Raw genomic sequence first — 22205 nt, forward strand, 5'->3', positions numbered from 1 at the left:
TAAGTACCTGTCTTTCCTCAGGCCTTCTTAAGGAACAGTTGCCACATAGTCAACAAAGTTCCACTACATCTATGGGCCCAAGGGCATTGGCTTCCAAAGTGGAGTTCTGGGTTTGGAGCAATCATTTCATGGGGCCTCAATTGGCCCCAGCTTCCCCCAGGCCACATCCATATTGAGGGGTCTTCCCGCACTCTGGCTTGTCCACAGACAGCAAGGAGAACAGGAAGGGCCTGGCACTGAGGAGCCTCTAGCTCGGGTTCACTTTACTGATTCCTAGGCCTGGAAGACAAGGTGGAGAGCAGGGAAGAGCACTGTGTGTGAGCTTGTGGACCCCAGTGGCCATGCCCTCCCTGGTCATAGTCAGTATCCTGGAGTCTAACCAGTCAGTGTCCCATGCTTTGCGGGAAGAATAAAGCATGAACTGGAGGGTGATGGTACCCTTCGTAGCAAGCCGGCCATTTTAGACTAGGATAGCTCTGTTGCACGGGGATCTGGGGCTTTGTTGGTACTGGGCCTGTTGCTGCAGGAGTAGATACTTCTAGAAGCTCAGCGAAACTGGGATTCCCAGGCCTGAAAGGGTGCACTCTCCCGACCTCGCTCGAGCAACAAAACCAGGGTGAGGCATCACGCTGAGTGTCTTTAGTGTGACAACTCAGGAGGAAGAAAAGATCCTGATTTAGCAGAAGCAGATGTCACGGAAAATACTTCGCTTTAACCATGACAAAGTGAAACTGTGAATTAGTCATTTAAGAATTTACTCTAGTGAACATCCAAACAGATGTGTGAAGAGAGAAAATCCGCTCTCTGCTGTCATTGGACCACCCCTGCATGTGGTGTTTTTACTCTTCTAGCAGCTCCCAGACGGCTATGAGCAAACACCTGGGCTGTGAATCGTGGCTCTGAGCTTGGAAGATGTCAAACAGGTTATGGGAGGTAAATCTCTGAAGGTGGTTTTAGGACACTGGTGTGGACTAGGGAGGCTTGGCTCTGTGTCCAGTGTTTTCAGCGAGCATATAAGCTCATGTCAGGCACACACGGCTGTTGAGTACTGTTCCGTGTTAGTCCTTTCAGTAGAGGGTAGGATACCATGTCTAATGTTGGATGTCTCTTAGTATCTGTGAAGCCAACTGGATTTGCAGGGAGAAGTAACTGGAGATACCTTGTGTTCCTCAGCTGCCCCTCTGTGAAGGCACTCGGGGACAGTTGCTGAAAGGGTGTACAGCTCCATCCCTACCACTTAAGAGCGAGCCGCTCACAGCTCAACCAAAAATGTCTTGACCTCGCTCACCATCTCATGGTCAAGATCATCTCTGGCTGAGAACCTCTCACTTCTCGAGCGGTTGCTGTGTTCCAGGTGTGAGCACTTGGCGGCGAGTGTCCCAAGAGCTGGCTACGTTTCACTTTGCTGAGAGGCATGGCAGAAAGCTCTGCAGCCAGACCAAACCTTGGGGAGTGGAAGGAAGCGGGGCACCGTGTCTGACTTGTGTTCTCTCAGGACTCTCCTGTGTACACCACTGTTGCTGGACAAAGTGTCCCGAAACAGTCTTCACGTGTCCCTGACCTGCTCTGGAACCACTAATGCCGTCCTGTGTTGAGAAACCTCCATATTCTCTGTCCAAACCCATTTTCCACGATCGCTTGACATGCATTTTTGGCTTGAGATGGGGTTCCCCCCCCGTTTATTTGAGTTTTTATTCAGAGTAGTAGGTACAAAAGATGGACAGAAGTGGGTCTTGAGTTGGAAATGCGTGGCTTCACACCTCATTAAGGAACTCCGGACTGAGACGTGCTGGGATTGTGGATTGTCTCTTCTGGTTTCAGAGAAGATGTGTTAAATGGACATGAAACGGGGACCTTGTACTGAAGCCAGAGAGCAGTAGGCGAGGGTCACTCTGCTCTTCGCGCCATGCTGGGGTTGCTCCTACAGAGGCTGTTGCTCTCTCTCCTTCAGGGGAGGGTCAAGATGGGCAATATGGACGAAGAGCTGGGTGCTGGGAGAGGGAACAGATGGCCTTGGCATTTTGGGGTCTTGCTTGAATGGCAGGAGTTGGTCTGGGAGTCCAAGGTGCAGGGTCTGACCTGCGCTCCTCCATGAGCTACCCCTCCATGGTCTTCTGTTCGTACTTCAGTTACCTGTGGCCCAAGAGCAGGCAGTTGTCACTCCCTGCTTGGATCCTCTGGGAGCGCTTACTGCGTAGTCATTGACATTAGTTCTTTCCTGTTTCTAAGCCTTTTGCTGCCTGTTCCTTCAGTTCCAAGTTCTGCCACCTCCGGCAGCCTTTGCCACACTCCCGTATTATCACAGTTCCAGTCTTTGCCACGCAGTTGAATAGTCCCATGTTTCTGAAGTGAAGTTGTGGTTTACGGGCTACTTGGAGTGAGGTTCGTGTCTCTCTCGTCTTTGTGTTCATGACGACTAGTTTGGTACTTGGTGGTTGTATCACCTACTGATTTTGACTGGGGACATCTAACATCAATGTTCTGCTTTGATTGGAATCCAGAGAACATGGTGCCTGGGTTTGCAGCCTGTAACTCTGAAGCAGTAATTCCCAGTGGGCACCTTGGTCCTGAAACTGTTCGAGCAGAGCACCTATGAGCTACTACGCTTCTTGAAGTCCGTTTCTCTCCATGAATCTGAGTATTAACTCAAAGGATAGTCCTAAGTAAACAAACAGATTGTCTTGCTTGATGGAGAACGTTAGATACAAGCAAACTACACTGTGGGGGAGTGTGAAATATCTTCACTGCAGCGAGTCATTGACTCTGATCTTGAGAGGTGGTCTCTTCCTTGGACTTGTTGGAAGCTGGTCAGTCTTGTCTTTTCCTGGCTCACACTACTAACCTCTTTGGCAAAAACAGTATGGAGTTTCCCCTTTGTTTAAGGTTGCATATCTATTTCTTGGCTCATGACGTCCCTTTGCCATCCCAAGTCCTGCTATCTCCTTTCCTTTTGCTGTCACTGTGCCCTCTCTGTGCGTCTTGAATGTTGGTTTCCCCAGGGTCTGTGGTCTGTTGCCCTGGCTTTTTTGTTGGCACCTGGTCCTCTGACAGCTGTACCTGCTTCATGAGCTGTCATGGGTTTGCCTCTAGGCCTTGCGAAGGCTTGGGACCTGTGTTAGATGTTGATTCTCCTCCTCTGATACCTGGTTTGTGTCATTTGATGATACATTATCGGGAACCAAGACTTTTTGCCTGTTCCATGTACATAGCCATCATGCTCATTGCCTGAGAAATAAGCCCCGCATTCTGCTACTGTACAGTGATGGAATTGTTAACACACAGACCAGAACTTGCATGTCTAGATACGTTTTATTGTTGCATGAAGTAACTTTAGGAATCTTCTCACCATACTGCTATTGCTCAAGTTTTGGAAATTCTCTTTGGATTGTGTTCCAACCATTTTATAAGCTGCACATGGACTGGACAGGTTTCTGCTGTATCACTCAGTCTTTTTTGAATGCTTTGGTTGGGCTAGGTAGTGTCCTAGCTCTGGGAATCAAAAGAGTGGTTAGGGTTACTTTCCTGGGGCCTTCAGTTGGGTTGAGACAAGTGTATTAATAGCTCTGGGTCCAGCCAGGTGCGATGGCATGCCCCGAGATAGGCAGGATGGGTTTGCAAGGTTCATCTGTGGGGAATGGGTGTGGGAGGAAAGTCAGAAGGCTTAAGAAGGATGGGGAGGATTTCAAGAGGATGAGATGGGGGAGGGATAGGAACATTCCAGGAAGAGGGAACCATATCAGCAGCAGGATTTTGAAATTTACTTGACTTGTCCAGGAAATCGAGTAATTTGATTTGACTCGCTTAACTACATGGGGCAGTGACAGTGCCTGGTCACACTGGCCCCGTGGGTGGGTGCCAGGTAAGGCCACAGGGTCTGCTGGCTCCGTGGGGCTTCCCAGAGGAGCGGAGAGCAGACGGTGTCTGGCTGTAGTTGGTATATCGCGGCATGCTGAGGAACCAGTATAGATTGCAGTGCTGGGCCCCGGCAGGAACAGGAAGGCAAGACAGTGTGGGGACGGGATTGGGGTTTTTGTCTTTGTTTCCGTTTTTCTTTCTGAAGGACTATTCAGTGTGCCCAGGCCAGTGGCAAAGGACTTAAAGGTCAGGCTGAGAGACAGAGAAGAAACCATGGCCAGTGGAGAGTCTGAGTCCAGAAGGCCTTGAACAACAGCCTAGGATGTTTGGTCTCAAAGGGCCTCTGGGAGCACTGATCCTTCCTGAACCTTGGCAATACCAGGTGGGTGTTTGAAGAAGGTGGATCTACTGGCTGCTGGTAGGACTGGTTAGAGAGAGACTGGGCCAGTCGCCAACCTATATTGAAAGGAACAAAGCAAATGTTTGGACCAAGAAGATTCCCATGAGGAAGGGGAGAGTTGGTGGGGGAGGCAGGTGGGAAAGGATTTGGTGATGGCTTTGATGCTAGGTGACCACAGGTCCTTTTTGGTCCCAGAAATGCCTACTTTATGCATATTGACTTGGTATAGGTGAGTCATGGAAAGCTGCCTTTCTGTAGATCAGAAATGGCCAAGTGGGGGCTATTTCATATGGTTCAGCCTAATGCTTCCCTTCATTCTCAGATGTTTGGACAGAACATGACTTGGTCATCTCGTTGTTGAGTGTGGAAGCATAGGAAAGTCTTTTCCAAGGTTCTGAGCCTGGGTGACCAGGAGAGTGGATGGGTACTAGGAGTATTGAGGATTCAGAGGTGGGTGGGACCTACCTTGGGACCTACTCACACATCCACTTGACTCCATTGTCACTAAAGAGACAACATTTTTACCCCTGAGGGAGATACTCAAGAATAATGCCTCTGAAGGTTTTTGTAGGAGCCACAGCAGCCATCATTTGGGCTCTTGGAAGACTGCTTTGAATGGCATGACTCACTTCGGGGCGTGTGAGTTCTGGTGGCTCTGTTGATGTGAGGCCCTCTGTACCGTGGAACATTCCTCGGAGGTGGTTAGAGCAAGTAGCTCGTCAGCCAAGGCCACGGGGTTCATTCTTTTAACTTGGTCTCTTAGATGATCATAGATCCTTTCGGAAAAAGTCAGCTGGCCTCACAGATGGTTGCCTTAGTAGCAGAGGAGGCTAGACATGGGTGTGTCTGTGGCTCAGTGAGGACACCTGTCCTCACTCATGGAGCCCTGTATGTATGCCTGCCTGATTCATCTGTATCCAGTGGAGAAGCAGAAATGCCACCGGAATAAAGCTGTTTTTAGTCTTTTTTAATAAAGATTTTATTTATTTATTTGACAGACCGTGAGAAAGAACAGAAGCAGGGGGGAGTGGGAGAGGGAGAAACAGGCCCACCACCGAGCAGGGAGCTGGACACAGGGCTCAATTGCAGGACCCTGGGATCACAACCTGAGCTGAAGGCAGACACCCAATGACTGAGCCACCCAGGCACCCCAACCTGTTTTTAGTCTTGATACTAAAAAGGTCTTGCTTCAGTCCCCTGACTTTATGGGTTAAATGTAGGCCACGGTGTGCTGAAGAGGGAAATATGCAAGTAATTCCTCTCACTTCTGTTTCATGGGCCGAATTGTTGGCTGTGCCAAGGCATCAGTCCTCAGAGGATAAATGGCTTTGACAGGCAGACTATGGCAGCAGAAGTTAGTTTAGTGGGAGTACATTTTTATTTTTATTCTTGAAATGGGTGTGCTGAAGAGGGTCCCGCTGTGGGAGAGGCTGTGCAGGAAATGTTTAAAACCTGCAGGTGTCTGTTGCTGGGCAGGTTCATAGGAAGTGAGCCCTGGCTTCAGTTTTTGTTGGTCTAATAGTTAACTATCAATACTAACAGTTAGTACTGCATCAAGCGGCATCATGTGTTCTGTACCAGGTGCATGGGTGAAGAAGTCTAAGGACACCGGAGTACTCGGTCTGTGTTAAATATTTGATAAAATCAACAATGACCTGTTGGTAGTTTTTTTCTTTTTTGCACAAAGTATTGTCATGGGGCAAGAGCATATGGTGGGGGGTCATCTCTGCAAGTCTCCCCTGGATGGCTTATTCCTTCCCTTCAGGATGAACCACCATTTTCCAGGTGTTTCATTATGGAATCTTTAATATTTTGATTGAATTCCTTCCAAGAGAGTTCAGGAGTATGATAGAAAACAGGAAAGACGCAGAAAACCACATGAGTATCCTCATTAACCTTACTCTCCTTTTCAACACTTCTCCTCCCCTCTAATCCCATCTGCTCAGAGAGAAATTCAAGTTTTGGTATACACTTCCCAGACCAGCCCTTTGCATACACAGACCATGCCTCCATAGGTGTCTTTTTTTAAAACAAGGATCATACTCCATATGTTTTTAACTTACATCTTCCATTTAATATACCTCGATTATCTTTTCAAATCACATGTACTTCTCTACTATTCAGGACTATGAGACTCACAGGGATGACTGCACGATGCTCTTAACCCCCAACCCCCTGCACCACTGTTGATAGAAACTTAGGTCAGTTCTCCAATTTTACAACAACAGACCATGCTGCGGGCCACACCCCTGTGGACTCCATCCCGTACACGTGCTGCCGGCTGTCCGGGTGTCATTCTCTTACGGTTCCGTCAGCCGGGGGCATGTTCCTATTTCCTCACCTCTTGATATCATCAGCTTTTAAATTTTTTTGGCCAAATGCATAGGTTGAAAAAACGGTATCTTTAATGGTCATTTCTTTTCTTTTCTTTCTTTCTTTCTTTTTTTTTTTTTTAAGATTTTATTTATTTATTTGGTAGAGACACAGCGATAGAGAACACGGGCAGGGGGAGTGGAAGAGGGAGAAGCAGGCTCCCTGCTGAGCAGGGAGTCTGATGAGGGGCTCCATCCCAGAACCCTGGGATCATGACCTGAGCCGAAGTCAGACGCTTAATGACTGAGCCACCCAGGTGCCCCTTTAATGGTCATTTCTTGAATCATGGTGGAGGTGGGGTATCTTTTCTTACGTTGACTGACTCTTTGTAGTTCCTGGGGTCGTCTCTTTCTAGGTTGCTCATAATTTGTACCTGATTGAAGGAGCTTTTCAAAAATAATGGATAGTAAACCTTTGTCAGATGGTGAATGTTTCTTCTGCCATTTGATCTTAAAACTGTTTGTGGAGACTCTTACAAAAAAAAGTGTTGTCGGGGTGCCTGGGTGGCTCAGTGGGTTGAATGTCCATCTATCTCTTGGTTTTGGGTCAGGTACTAGTCTCAGGGGCGTGGGATGGAGCCCCGTGCCAGGCTGTGCACTCACTGGGGAGTCTGCCTGTGATTGTCTCTCTCCTCTCCCTCTGCCCCTCCCCACCACCCTGCTCACATGCACAGTCTTTCTAAAATAAATTTTTAAAAAATAATGAATGCTGTCAAATATGTCAGTCTTTTTCCTTTATGGATTCTGAATTTGATGTCATGCATAGGCTTTCAAATTCTTGAAAGTAAAGTATTTTTGGAGCCTAACAGTCCTGACATTTATTCAGTGATTCGGTAAGTCAAATAATATTAGAGTGTCTACTTAATGTGTTCTGTTCCTACTGACTCCAGTATCATTTGCTACCCCCTTAATTTCAGTTTGAGCTCCAGCATGTCACTGGCATTCATTCACAGTGGTGGCTTTTTACAAAATTGAATATTGCCCTGTTGGAAAGCTCAAACTTAGGGTCCAGCCAAGCATTTGACTAACTCCTTCCAGGAACTCCACAGTTTCTATGGCACCTTATAACCCTTCTAGAGCTCTTTGAGCGGACTGGGTGCTTTTTTGTTAACTCTGGGCCCAAACCATGGGCTTCAAATGCACCTGCTCTACTCAGGTAGGTTAGAACAATGGCCAGAAGCAGGAGCTCTGCTCTCTAATCTCCCTTCCCCATTACACTGTGTGAATCTGGGCAAGTCACTGAAGTTCTTTGTGTCTTCTCTGCTCATTTCTCAGATGGAAGGCCCAGTGATGCCTTCTCCTGCCTCGCCCATCACTGTGACTTGGCTTCATGCTTCTTCAGGGTCTTAGCTCAGGGCTGTGTCTGCCCCTCTGGGCTCCTTGCCTACCACTTCCTCTGCTCATCTTTTCCCATCTTTTGAGCCTCTTATTTGAAATCCCTTCAAGGCAGGCGATTGGTTATTCATTCGGATTCTTCTGTTTCTGCAGGCCCTAAGATATGTCTGCCTCATTTCCTGGACTCTGTCTCTGCAGCTGAAATTAGAAACCTGCAGAAGCATCACTGATGCTGGAGCCTCATGAAGTCACGGGCTCGAAATAGCCCCAGGCTCCTGGCGGCTGGCTCCGCTGTACTTCTGCGCGCGCCCGCGCGGGGGTGGGGGGGGGCGGCCCTGACTGGGTCTCTTGTTTCTCAGGCGTTTGAGGATGGCTCGAGTGCATCCTCCCCTTGGCCAGACTTTGCTTTTCCTTGTCTAACTTCCTCCCTTTTTCCCTTTTAGTGTGTTTGAAGTTTTGGGAGCTTTTTAGTACAAACCTGTATGTAAATGGAGTTTGAATGGGGAGAGGCTGCGAGCAGACACTGAACACCAGTCCGGGGGCTTCCGAGCCCCGCAGCACGGGGTGCGGCAGTGAGTGGCTCTGGGCCTGTGGCTAATTTGACAAACAAATGGCGGCCTGTGGACACCGAGGGCCTCCTGCACCAGGAAAGCCACAGCCAGTACCCCTAGAAAGGCGACAGAAGACTAGCTAGATTTGGGCTGAAGTTTGGGGCTACCAGTCGCCTTCTGTTGCAGAGGCATCCCTTAATCTGAGCATACCTACTTTGTGGGATGGTCGTGGGAATTAAGGGATGAGATGAGTGTACGTTGAATACTATGAAAGTGCCATCTGTAAATGGTAGTGATAGCTTTTCATATTTGTGAGTATTGAACTTGAGAATAAAAGGGCAGGTATGGGAATAAGTTGAACGCGTATGTTTGTAAATGCCCTAGGAGACTGAGCCGATGGAGTGCTACAGAACCGTGACCTGGTGTAGCGCAGGGTGGGGGGGGGTGGCGGAGACAGGACAGGACACGCACCATACATTTGCCAAATGCTCCCTGGTGAATCAGAGCTGCCACGAGGGGCGCTGCCAGATAGTTAGCAACACATCTGCAAACCTCCAGTTCTGAGTGGTACTAGAGGACTCAGGCTGGTTGCCTTTGGCCAGGGACGAGTGGCTGCAGTGCTTCCATCGGCAGACGTGGGGCTGGTGCCCTTCCATGTCTTCAGGCAGGGCCCCCTCTTAGGACCATTCCCTGATGCAGGTGGCACAAGAGTCCCCAGGCACATACCTGCTGCGAGCTGATTGGACATGCCCTTTTTTGTAGAAGCAGGCTTACTCTGTTCGGGGTATGTAGGTCGTGTGGGCTGTCCTGGGAACCTATTTCTTCTAGGATGGTTTCTATGGCAAAAGTGAATTCCGAGTTCCGCATTTAGAACTTAGAACCAGCTTGTTTGCATGTTGATAAAGAAAACCTCACTTAACGCTGTAGAAGGATGTGGGACTGTGTTGTAGGGGAAGTGGTGAGACAATGTGGTTCTTTCTGAATGGATCCAAGAGGTAGTAAGTCCCCGGTGTTGCATTGTAACTCATGCCAGGTCAGTTGTAGGAAGACTTCAGTACATAAAATGCTAGGAGGCTTCTCTGCTTTGATTTAAAAAAAAAAAAAAAACATTTTGAAATCTTGGTTTAAAAAAAACAACAAAGATTTTTAAAAAGGGAGCAGGAGTACAGCAGAAAACCCTCCTATGGTGGGGTCATGGTGATTGCCCAGTTCATTGTAAATGCAGCTTGTAGAGCATATGGAGGTTGCTTGTTGAGTTCTAGATGGATATAGAGGCAAACCCGATGAGGGATGTTAGTCAACATCCTATAGATAGTGTTTCCTGGAATCCCTCTGTTTCTCTCCATTTGGGCTGCTATAACAGAATCCCACTAATTGAGTGGCTTGTAAACTCCAAATTCTGGAGGCTGGGGAGCCCAAGAGTCTGTTAAGGCCCAGACCAGACAGTCTTCTCACTGCATTCTCGTGTAGCAGGAGGGGGATAATTCTGGTCTTTTTAGCCCTGCGTTAGGGCTTCACTTGGGACCTGATGACCTTCCAAAGGTCCCACCTCAAACACCATCCCACTGGGGATTTTCAACATAATTTGGGGGGGACAAATAAGTTTTCCTCAGAGAAAGTGTTGGTTGGTTTTTCATATTTCAAACCCCTAAAGAAGAGTTCCTACAATGTGAGCTTCAGATGAACTTGAACAAATGATACTTAAAAAGAAAGCTGACTTGCCTCTGGAAGGCCAGGTGACTGGCCAGGAATAATGGACATAATAAAGACTTTTTGCCCCAATCGCTATTACTGAGGCAAGAGAAATCAATCTACCATGGTCTGTCGGTGAGCATTTGGGAGAAACCAAAGAAGTATAGTACACCACCCTTCCCAAGAAGTTTATTCTGGAGATGGATAGATGAGATGGGTATGCAGAAGTGACTGGCAAAGACAGTATGAAATAAATTGCTTTGCCACCAGTCCTTTTTGGAAGCTGGGGGATATAAATTATACATCCACGAATGCATACATTTTAAATGGCCGTGTGCTCAAATGTATAATCCAGGTAATTAGGGAAACTGAACAATTTCTGAAGTATGGGCTTGAGTTTGAAAGAGGGTAGGACGAGGGGTTGTGCAAGAGGATGTGTCAAAATATATCTTTTTAAAAGGAATTTCATTGCTGTCTCTTCTATTCCTCATGAGCTAACCTGGAGTTAGAGAACAACACCATTTTTTTTTTTTTTTTTTTTTGTTAGAAAGATGTTCAAGCTGCCTGAAATCCTTTGCCTCTGGTTTCTCCGCCGTTGCCACCTCTGTTTAAGCTGCCTGGGGTGGTGACAAAAGGAATGCGCGTCGCGTGTGTGTCTGGTAGCTCTTTGCACAGACACCTGCCACGTGAAGCTTCCGGAGGCTCCGTTCTGCTCGCCCCTTATCTGGCTCAGATGCTCAGGAGCTGTGTAGGGTGTGAAGTCCTCTGTTCTTGGCGTGGCACCCAGCGTTCTCCCCAGTCCGCTAGGATTCGGACTGAGGCCTACCGTCCTTTGTACGCCGAACCGACAGTGGCCTTCAGGCGGGCCTGTCTGCCCCAGCCTGGCTGCTGTGTGTCCTAGGCGAGCCTCCCTTCCCGGGACGCCTGTTTCCTGTCCTTGCAGGCCCTTCAAAACTTGCCTCCAGTGTTACTCCTTCATCAGAGCTGCTCTACCTCTCCAGCTGGTGGAGTCGCTGCCCCGTCTGAGTCGGTGGCGCCATCCCCTACGTTCCTGGGGCCCTTGGTACTTTCTCCTTGGTGGGTTTATGTGGAAGTTCCCTCTTTTCTCCACTGGAAAGCGGGTGCTTGGTTTTCGTGTACCTAACATCGCATCTGTTTTCCTCACAAAAGGCCTTCCTTGCTGCAAAAGGCACCTGCTTGGGCGGAGCTGGCCCCCTGGGCTGGGTACCCTGTGCTTCATTACCCGGCCCTTCCGCCTGCCCTGGGAAACACCTGCCCGCCTCTTTGTGGCTGGTCTCACGTTCTCACGTGATGGTTTTCGCTGAGGTCTGCAGAGCTGATGGACACATGCGGACGAGCACGATATAATTCTATTACCCTTTGGCTTTACAAACCACCTGTTCGTTGCAAGGTCATTTTCCCAGAGCGGCTGGGGGTATGAACAGGCAGCTGCTGGCAAACCTCAGAATCCTACCCGGCTGTAGACTCGGGAATGCACCCTTAGGATGCTGGGAGAAGGCTGAAATCCCGGCCGTGTCCCTGGCCACATGCATTTAAGGTGTTAGGCAATGACCTGTGCTTACATTCACAGCCGTCAGACACACTAGACCTGCCACGGTTGCGGGTCTTTTGCAGGACTTGCTGGAGAGGACCATCATTCCCGGCTGGTCTGACCTGGGGGTGTTGTAGAGTGACCTTCTATTCTGGTACTCTGTTGTATACCGGCGGCTCCATTTAGTGGCATAAAATGACGTTTAGGTTTCGTGTTGCTGTGGACTGACTCGTCCCACGTTATGTTGGTCTGCTTCTCTGTGCTTGTGGCTTTGGCCTCCATCCATCAGCGTGAGACCTCAGCCTCCTTTCCTAAGCCTTGTTCCTTCCTGAGCTCTATACCTAAAGACCCACAGCTGCTGGTGTGGTCAGCATGATTCCTCCAACACTGGCATTTCCACAAGGGAGCTTGCTCTTTTTGGCCCACAGGCTAGTATTACAGAATTTCTTTTCTTAGGTCTTCAGTACCTGCACAGTGTGTGGCATACATGGTAGGTTCTGAGTAATGTTGGGACACGGTCAAGGCTCAGCCGTCAGAGAGCTGGATCACTTGTGGTGCACACGGATCCAGTGGAGTACTGAGACGACTGCCTCAGGTTCCTGTGTAACAAGGGCAGAATACAGACTATATCCTATATGCTACCATTTGTCTCAAGTACACAGCCAACCTGTAGTGTGCATTTATGGGTATGCGTGCAGTCATGGTGCACTGACACGGATGCGAGGGAGTCACTCCGCTGTCAAGGTCATGGCGATCTTCTGGGTAGAGGGAGAGCACTGGGATCAGGAGCGAACCCTTCACCGTAACTTCATGTTTGTTTTTTAAAAAACGAATGGGGACACCTGGGTGGCTCAGTCATTTAAGCATCTGACTCTTGATATTGGCTCAGGTCATGATCTCAGGGTCATGAGATTGAGCCCCGCATTGGGCTCCTGCACTGGTGTGAAGCCTGCTTGGGATCCTCTCTCTCCCTGTCCTCCTCCCCACTCCCTGCTCTCTCATGCGTGCACACCCTCCCTCAAACAAACAAAAAACCAAAAAACATAAAACAAAAAAAATCCCTACTAGGGGCACCTGGGTGGCTCAGTTGGTTAATGAGTTGGCATAGGCTGTAAAATGTTAGAACTGTATGTTGGGAATATGGATGTCTTCTCTAACTCCTCTACAAATATCTACAATAAAAATCTACAATATTTTATATCTAAAATTTTTTTAAAGATTTTTTTATTTATTTGACAGAGAGAGAGAGACCATGAGAGAGGGAACACAAGCACAGGGAGTGGGAGAGGGAGAAGCAGGCTTCCCTCAGAGCAGGGAGCCCGATGTGGGGCCTGATCCCAGGACTCCGGGACCACGATCTGAGCCAAAGGCAGACATCGAATGACTGAGCCACCCAGACACCCCTATCTAAATTTTTTTTTAAAGGTTTCATTTATTCCTGAGAGAGAGAGAGAGAGAGAGAGAGAGAGAGGCATAGGGAGAAGCAGGCTCCCCAAGGAGCAGGGAGCCCAATGTGGCACTGGATCCCAGGACTCCGAGATCATGACCTGAGCCAAAGGCAAAGGCTTAAACATCTGAGCCACCCAGGCATCCTATTTGAGATTTTTTAAAAAATAAACCATGATACGCCAGAGGTTCACAGCAGTAAACATAGTGAGGCTCAATGAGAAGTTGGGATTTGATGGGTCACGTTTCTGTGCCAGAGATCAGAACCCCTTGCCCCTCCCCAGATGACCTGGCTCGCACCGGACTCATTTTTCCCCTCCCCCATGTCATTGCATTATACTCAAACCTAGAAAGTTTTGTATAATTGATAACTTTCCAGCCACATCGGGGGTGGCTGCCTATGGCATGTGTTCATTAGGCTCTGTTTGGGGCGCACAACAAGATAATGCTTGGGGCCTTGCTTGCTGCACTAGTGTCCTTACCTTTCTGGAAGGAGAATCTCTGTTGGCCTCGCTGTAAGGCTGGGGACTTGCCCCGACGTTGAACAGGCATCCCTGCCAAAGAGACTGCGTGACCCCAGAGGGCTGAGGAGACCTGGCCAAGCCCTGGGAAGGCCTGGTCCGCTGGACTGGTGCCTGGACTGTCTTAATTGTCCATGCGGCTGTCCTGGCACCTGCCTCATGGGTGCTTAAATATTTATTCCAACTAATGGATCCAAGAATGCTTTATTAATGTGGCATTGTTAATCAGGATGGGGACGAGACTTTGTCCCTGTATGCTGAGAGTAAAAAAGGATTTATTAAGTTTTAAAAAGTAATAACAAAGAGCCTAGAAAGAAACCTTCCACCTGGAAGGAGTTTTCCTGGGAGCAGCTGGGGAGGTTCCTTGGTGGGAGGGAGACCTTGAAGTTCTGATCAGAGCCCCGTGTGCTGGTGCTAATGCGTGGCTGCTTTCCTCGGCTTCCCAGGGCAGGTGGCCACAGCCTCTCTCCTTGCACCATTATGAACACTTGACCCCGGGCTCCCCCCCCTTCACCCACTCCACCATGACGGCAAGCGCTTCAGGATCAGCTCAGACGGCAGCGTCCCAAAACCTGGGGCAAGTGAAGGGGACTCTGTGCCCATAGAAGGGGAACGGAGACATTTTTGAAGACATGGCAAATTGTGGGGGTAGGAGAGACGAATGGGTAAGATAACAGCAAAGCAGTTGGGGAGGGGATCTGGGTGAAATTTAGGTTCCACTCCTGCAGTGACAAGGCCAGACAGTGTCTTTTGAGGTAAAAAGGATTGGTGATCTAGAAATTGTGTATTTCATCTGTAGGCTTACAGTCCTAGCGTTAAGCCGAGTCAAGAGTGAGGCTCTTGATCTTGAATTAGTCTGAGTTTTCAAGAATGCATTTTAAGTGTAAGAGACCTCTAATAATACCGATAAGTGGTCACAAAAATTTTTAACCATGTATTTGGTATTATCTTCTAGAAATCTTTAGGGGGCTCTTTCTTGGTCAACCTGTTTGGTCCATTGTGCACCTGAGCTAGAATACTTTTCCTTTGTGAGGCTGAGTGACGCCTGGGTCTTGGAGACTGACTATAGGGTGTGTTTTGTGGTTTAGAGGGGATGGTGCTGTCGGGCATTTTGCCTGCTTCCTGTTATGTTTGCCCTCTCTTCAAACCTCCTCCGGCCCTTGGTTCCTTCATAGGCCCAGAGCTTCATCACTTTTGAGGTTGGCTTGACCATGTTAAAGACGATTCCTCTGAGCAGCTGCTCTCAACTGTTCTGTTTCCCTCCAAATGGCCATAAACAGATTTGTTGTAAGGGTGTGAATTGCCAGCATACCACGTTCGTAGAGGTGTATCTGCATTTTTAGTAGGGAGTATTGCTAAACTAAACACATCACCTTCTGGTAAAAGTTCGAGCTCTTTGGGGAACGTGAAGTTCCCCAAGACTTTGGGGAACGTGAAGTAGATGTCGATGGGGCAGGAAGGGCCACTGACTAGCCGTAAACACTTCTTCCTTCCATGGCTGCTTCTTGGTAGACAACGGAAAATTTCTGGAATCCAGGTTGGTCCCCCTCCCCCCCCAAACAGAGGTTAAATGGAGGGAGGATAGAGAAGCCTGCATATGTGAATCACAATAGCAAGTGTGAGTTACACTGAAAACATTTCCCAGAAATAAGACTTTTTCTTTGTAAGTCTTTTGTATCTCAGGGTACCTGATCAACCCCTTCCAAACTCCTAAGCCTCCAAGTAGGATAAGTTTGTTTTGGAGAGTTCTTTTTCTGTCACAGTACAGGGATTGTACACTTTGACAATGGGGATGTTCTTCTCTCATGGTGTTTTTGCCCCTTTCCCACCACCTTTACAGTCACTTGTGGATGAATCACCTGTGTGTAGAGAATGTGAAAAGCTGGCAGCCTCCTGAGCCATCAGTTAGCTTTTGTTGGCTGTTAGCAAGTTAGTTAAAAATAGATCTTTGTTTTCCCAAGGGTTCAGGATCCTCCTATGTGGGAGAATGCGCTGGACAGTCCCTTGGGCTCTGGGGATGGGGCGTCTTCACCCGGCATTGCCTGCCGATCTGCTGATGACCATGGGTCAGGATAATTTATCCCCAGGGCTGCTGACCCCAGTCAAGGGAGGGGAACCACTGGAGAGGCTGACGTCAATGCAGGCCTTGTCCGTACGTTGAAAGGTGGAGGATGAAGGGAGTACTGGCAGAGCCGCTTGAGAACACAGGAGATGCTTCCTTGGAGGGCATGACTGAGCCTCAGCTGACTCCTTGCTTTCTTCCAAGTTCGGCTTGCCTCCTAGAGACCTGAAAAAGATTTTCCTAGCCCTAGCTCCTGGTCATTTTTAGGTTTAATGAACTTCGGTGTTTTAAAGAAGCCTCCGACCTGAAATGCAGGCCCTTGGACAGAATGGGATGGGCAGACAGTGGACTCAAATTGCCAGGTCCCCATCAGAGACCCTCCATGGGCCACAGGCACACTCCGACATGCTGGGCAGGAGAGCTGTGCCTCTGCACCTGCTCAGGCCGCTTAGCCTGAGAATGTGGCTCACCCTAGTACCTGGGCGGGGCTCTGTAGGTAACAGATATTCCATAGTTTGTTACTCTTTAACAAGACTCCAACCAGGCTTTGGGTGAAGTATTTTTTTGCTTCTCTTTCTGCCCATGGTCTTAATCTAGCACCTGCTCCTTCAGGAGGCTCCCTCTGAATGTGGCTGGCCTATGAAGGCACGCAGGGGGCTGCGGGCCTCTTGTAAACCATGACCCTCGGGCGCAGCTATGGGACAAGTTACCCTGGGTCTCTGCCTGCCCACCCCCATACTTGATAAAAATGTCTGCTTGGGAACAAACTGTGGCTCAAGAGCCCTGAAGAGACAGGTGGGAAAATGGGTGTAGCCGTAAGGAGGGGCTCCATGTTCCATTCGCTTGGGTGAAGGTAAAGGCCTGGAGGGGCTGCCTGGGAGGGGGTCCTGTGTTCGCTGCCTCTTCCTTCACATTTTCTCCTTATACCTAGATGCAGGGCCTTTGAGAAAGTGTTGTGTCTTCACCCTTTCAGGCTGCTGTAACCATATCCTAGACTGGGCGGCTTATCAATGTGATAAACATTAATTTATCACAGTTCTGGAGACTGGTAAGTCCAGAATGAAGGAGCCAGGATTTGGTGGCTGGTGAGGGCCTTTTTCCTAATTGGCAGTCTTCTTGCTGTAATGTCCTATGGAGGAAGGGCCAAGGAAGCTCCGTTGGGGTCAGGACACGCATCTCATGCGTGGAGTCTCATGACCTGATCACCTTCCAAAGGGCCCACCTCCAAATACCATCGTATTGGGTATTAGGACTTAACATGAATTTTGGGGGGGCACAAACGTTCAGTCTCTAGCAGGCAGTTAACTATGGATCGTTAACCTAGTCATTGGTATCAAACCACTATAGTGTTGAGCTACTTCATGAGCTGGTTGGGACACGGCCCTGTCCTCTCTTTCTCTCTAGGACTGTCTGCCCCAACACAGACAACACAGAATGAAAAGCAGGCATGCCCTTGGAGACTCCCCAGCTGGGCCTTTTCCCAAGGGTGAAATAGCAGGTACTCTGCCCCACACAGTCTCATTATGCTCGAACAGAAGCTCATGCCTATCCCACGCCTCCTCTTGGGGCCAGGCTTCTCTAGGGACCTGGGTGAGTGACAAATGTCCTTAGAGAAGAGGTGGCAGGCATTTAAGTGGTATCCATTAGTGGGCTTTGGAGGGGAGACTGGCAGGTGTCTAAAAGAATGAGATTGCTCCATCTCAGGGCTGGAGAAGAAGCTCTGCCCAGAGGGAAGGGATGAAGAGGATTTTCATCAGGCAGAGCTAACTTTCAAGTGGAGGTAGGAAGACTGTGATTGGTCTGGGGTGGGGGTGGCCCACAGGTATATTCTAGTACCACCTGCTCCTCCCTGGGGGTATGTGACAGAATCCTGGGGAGGAAGAATAGCTGTAGGCTAAGTGTGGCATGTTTTCCTGGAACATGAATCTTAGATATTTGGGAGGGGGGACTAAAATATTAGAGACACAAATATTGAAGAGGTTTTAAAACCAGATACAAAATTTACTAGCTGCTTTTATGAAGCTTTTAATCGAAACACCTATTAAGGAAAAACACTTAAGAGTACAGCTTAATGACAGTGACCTACTGAACCCACCTATGATCAGTGCTGATGGAGACCGAGACTTAGCAGTATGCCCAGAATTCATTGTTGCCTCTGCAGTCACTCTACCCTTTCCTAGAGCGAGTGTGTCGTCACTTCTGACACCACTGCTTGCCTTAGCCTGTTCTTGACATTTATATAAATGGAAGAATTGAGTATGTATTTGTGTATCTGTTACCTTTTACTCAACCTTATATTTGGGATTTATCTTTGCTGCATTTAGTTGCAGTTTGTTAATTACTGTAGCCATATGTCATACTATAAGGTAAATATACTAGAATTTATTTGCCCCTTCAAATGAAGGATATTTGGGTCATTTCCAGTTAGTGGCAATTAAATGCCATGGGGAATAATTTTGTACCTCTCTTTTGGTAATCGTATGTATGCATGTTAGGGTACCTGTCTAGGAGTGGAATTGTTGTGTGCCAGGGGCTGTCTTGTTCAGCCATAGGTTCTATCAAATACATTTCCAAAGTGGTGGTGCCTGTTTACACTTCCAGGAACAGTGTATGAGAACTCTGATTGCTTCCCACCCTTGGCAGTGCTTGTCGCTTTTGTTTTAGCTCTTCTGCTCTGTGTGTATCCTGGTGGAGGAGAGTGCTTTTAATTTGTGTTTTTAATTTGCATTTCCCTGGTGACTAAAGTTGGGCCCTCTTTCAAGTTCTTCTGTGATATAGAGGTGGATAGGTCCATCAGAATATTAATGGGCCAATAGAGTGCACCTACACTGTAATCCCATTCTGGGACATGAAATAGAAATGTTTACCTTTTTACACCTACCAAAACATGCTTTCACACTTTTGTCGGTACAGTGTAATGAGACGGAATGGCATGTGCAGATGTGCCTAGCGTGATGCAAAGGGCAAAGTGACCCGGAGGGAAACTTGCTTCCCAAGATGCTCAGGGACCTGAAAGTCACTTTTCAGAAGCTACCAAGCATTCATCAATGCCATCCACCCATAGGACCTCCTCCTTCAGGATTTGAAGTTTGATAGGAACCAGATACTTGAGCTTGGAAACTCTGGCATAGCCTCCCTTGACCATGAAGAGATGGATTGACTTAGGGTAAAGGGACTGCTCCCACTTTGTCTAAAACTCCATTATTGGCCAAGCTCGCATGTTGTTACCTTGGTTCTCTGACTTTTTCTCTCCCTGTAAGTCCAGGCCATGCCGCCTTCTGTGCTACCGTGAGCACGTCTTTTCCTGTCCAGTCCTGTATGTGGTTGTCATGGGAATTTCCGATTCTGTGTGTGTTGACTGGAGAACAATAGCTGTGTTACTGTAACATGTAGGGACCAGCAAAGTAGTCCTAAGAGGAAACATATAGGTAGGATGTGAAAACTTAGGGTGGGGGTTAGGGGTCACAGAGCAAATAGGTGGTAGAGAGGGTACTTGACTTCTGTTGAATTTCTCTTCCCTCCATGTATTTGTTCCCAAAATGTATTTCATGGAACAGGGATCTTTCTCCAGAGGTTGTGTTTTTTTTTTTTTTTAAACGTTCAATTGGGCATCATTAGTTTTTGACGTAGTGTTCAACAATTCATTAGTTGTGTATAATACCCAGTGCTCATCATGTCACATGCTCTCCTTAATACCCATTACCTGGTTATCCCACCCCCCACAGCCCTCCCTTCTGTAACCCTCAGTTTGGTTCCCGGAGATCGGAGTCTCTCACGGTTTATCTCCCTCTCTGATTTCTTCCATTGAGTTTTCCCTCTTTTCCCCTGGTCCTCCACACTATTCCTAATGTTCCACATATCAGTGGAACCATATGATAATTGACTTTCTCTGCTTGACTTATTTCACTTAGCATAATACTCTCCAGTTCTATCCATGTCAATGTAAATGGTAGGTATTAATGCTTTCTGATGGCTGAGTAATATTCCGTTGTATATATGAACCACATCATCTTTATCCATTCATCTGTTGAAGGGCATCTTGGCTTCTTCCTCAGTTTGGCTAACGTAGACTTTGCTGCTATGAACAAAGGGGTGCATGTGCCCCTTTTCACTATGTCTGCATCTTTGGGGTAAATATCTAGTACTTCAATTGCTAGGTCGTAGGGTAGCTCTATTTTTAACGTCTTTAGGAAGCTCCATGCTGTTTTCCAGATTGGCTGTAACAGCCTGCATTCACACCAACAGTGTAAGAAGGTTCCTCTTTCTCCATATCCTCGCCAACAATTTGCTTCTTGTCTTGTTTATTTTTGCCATTCTAGCTGGTGTAAAGCACTATCTCATTGTGGTTTTGTTTTTCTCTGATGGCTAGTGATGTTGAACATTTTTTCATGTGTCTGTTAGCCATTTGTATGTCTTTGGAGAAGTGTCTGTTCTTGTCTTCTGCCCATTTCTTGACTGGACTATTTTTTTTTTTAGGGTGTTGCATTCCTTTAAATGCATCTATTTAGGTACAATTGAGAATTCTGATTAAACAGATTTTTGTAAATTGTTGAACCTTTAACGTGCAGATGAACATTATGAATCTATTTAAAATAAGTAGGGCTGCAATATTCCCGGTGTGTTTGACCATTGAACTTTTTACTTAATATTCTTGATTACCTGTTAGCACCTCATGGTTTGCATGAGGTAAGGGGCTAGATCCAGGACCACTTCGAGTTTATAGGTTCATTTCTCTTGGAAAATAGTTCCCTAGTTATAGTTAGGCATGCAGTAAAGTAACCTCTCTGGTTTCTAGAACCCTACTTTTTTTTGCGGGGGGTATAAAGATTTTATTTATTTATTTGACAGAGATCACAAGTAGGTGGAGAGGCAGGCAAGGGTTGGGGGAAGCAGGCTCCCTGCTGAGCGGAGAGCCTGATGTGGGGCTCCATCCCAGTACCCGAAGATCATGACCTGAGCCGAAGGCAGAGGCTTAACCCACTGAGCCACTCAGGCACCCCTAGAACCCTAGTTATGCTTTGAGCTATAACCTTACCCACAGAAGAATGGGTAAGAAGTTAAAAACCTTACCCATAGAAGAATGGTCCCCAGACTGCATTTCATAATGAGTAAAAACCATAAAAAACTCAGAACAAATGGATGACAAGAGTGGCAGTCACTAGTGTAGGGTGGTAGTTTCAACTTGGCCAAGATAAACTAACTGTAACAAACGAGATCCTACTGCCATTGACTGTCTCCATTTTTTTCTTTAAAAGACACTTCATTAGGGATATAATCTCTACATAGAGAGTAGCCCCTCACATATAAAGACAGTTGGCATCCTTATAGACATAGGAATGGAGTATTTTAAGAATGCTTCTAATGAATAAGAATGACCAAAATATTATTTTGTGATATTATCTTGTATTTTTTTTTTTTTTCAAAACGTTGAGTTTTCTCCATTTGGGCTGCTTTATTTTGCAGTGTACTACAAAGTGAGACATTAATGTCCTGACTGGTTTTATCACAGTTATTGCCAAGCTACTTATTTAATTGGGAATATTCTGGATGAACCTTGAAAATCAAATCCGAGAAGCTTCTGACTGCTTATCGGATTGTTCTTGGAGGAGTTGGCAGACACAACAGAGCAGATGTTGGGCTGTCGAATACTGTGGTTCAAGCTAGCCAGACACTCCTGCTCACACCAGTTGGTAGGAAAAGAGTACCACACGGAGTGTCATGGCTAACTTTTGGAAATGTTTTATCTGGACCACCTACCGAATCCTACTTTATTTACTTCGAGGAACGTGAGTAGCTTGTGGCTGTGTTGTGTGGGGATGGGAAGGGTAGAGCAGATGTCTGGTGTGTCTGGACAAGGTCGGAGTTTTGAGCAGCTTGGGAGCCTTGACTGCACGTGTGTGTGCCTAATGCTTTCCTTTTCCCCTAGGGTGGTCTACAAAATTGGCCGTGTAGACATGCATTAGAACTGAATGTATCCTGGATTGGGTCATTACCCTTGATTTTTTTCTTCCTCTCCTTAGTGCTTGTTTTCTTATTGCTGAGGCTGTTCACACCCAAGTAAAGGGATGGCTGAGGTAGCTCACTGTAGTCTTGACCCATGGTTTTCACTTCTGAAGAGAAAGGGGGAGGTTACCTCTGGTTAGTATGCTGTTGCTTAGAGTTAATATAATTTTCCCTACTTTTACTCCTCTTCCCTTTTTTTCCCTCCTTCTGCTACTCCCTTCCCTCCTTCCTCTTCTCGCCTCCATTGTTCTGAGGCAGGTCCTACCTCTGTGGTACTTAGAGCCCCTCACTGTCAGGGGGTCAGAAGGGAACGTGGGATGATACCCACTGCTGCCGCCTTAAGGGCACAAGCTCATAACTGGCCTCACTTTCTATTCACTTCCCACAACCCAAGGAAGGACCCTAGCAGTGAGTCT

At 47.5% G+C, this 22205-nt stretch overlaps 1 protein-coding gene across 4 annotated transcripts in view; it reads left to right on the forward strand.

Annotated features, from left to right (window-relative positions):
• Positions 1 to 22205, forward strand: part of MYO5B (myosin VB) — a 342886-nt gene that overhangs the window by 101247 nt on the left and 219434 nt on the right. Inside the window, exon 1 of one of the 4 annotated variants that reach the window (XM_032882532.1) lies at positions 4169 to 4237. The exons of 2 other annotated variants lie outside the window; for them this stretch is intronic. In XM_032882532.1, coding sequence (XP_032738423.1) covers positions 4178 to 4237 — 60 coding nt within the window. In that variant the 5' untranslated portion in view covers positions 4169 to 4177. Of the gene's footprint in view, positions 1 to 4168; positions 4238 to 9475; positions 9547 to 22205 lie in introns of those variants that run through there. One more of the 4 variants, XM_032882533.1, reaches the window with a different exon arrangement.

This window comes from Lontra canadensis, unplaced genomic scaffold (assembly GCF_010015895.1).
Source record: "Lontra canadensis isolate GAN:19392208 unplaced genomic scaffold, GSC_riverotter_1.0 scaffold82, whole genome shotgun sequence".
NCBI lineage: Eukaryota > Metazoa > Chordata > Mammalia > Carnivora > Mustelidae > Lontra > Lontra canadensis.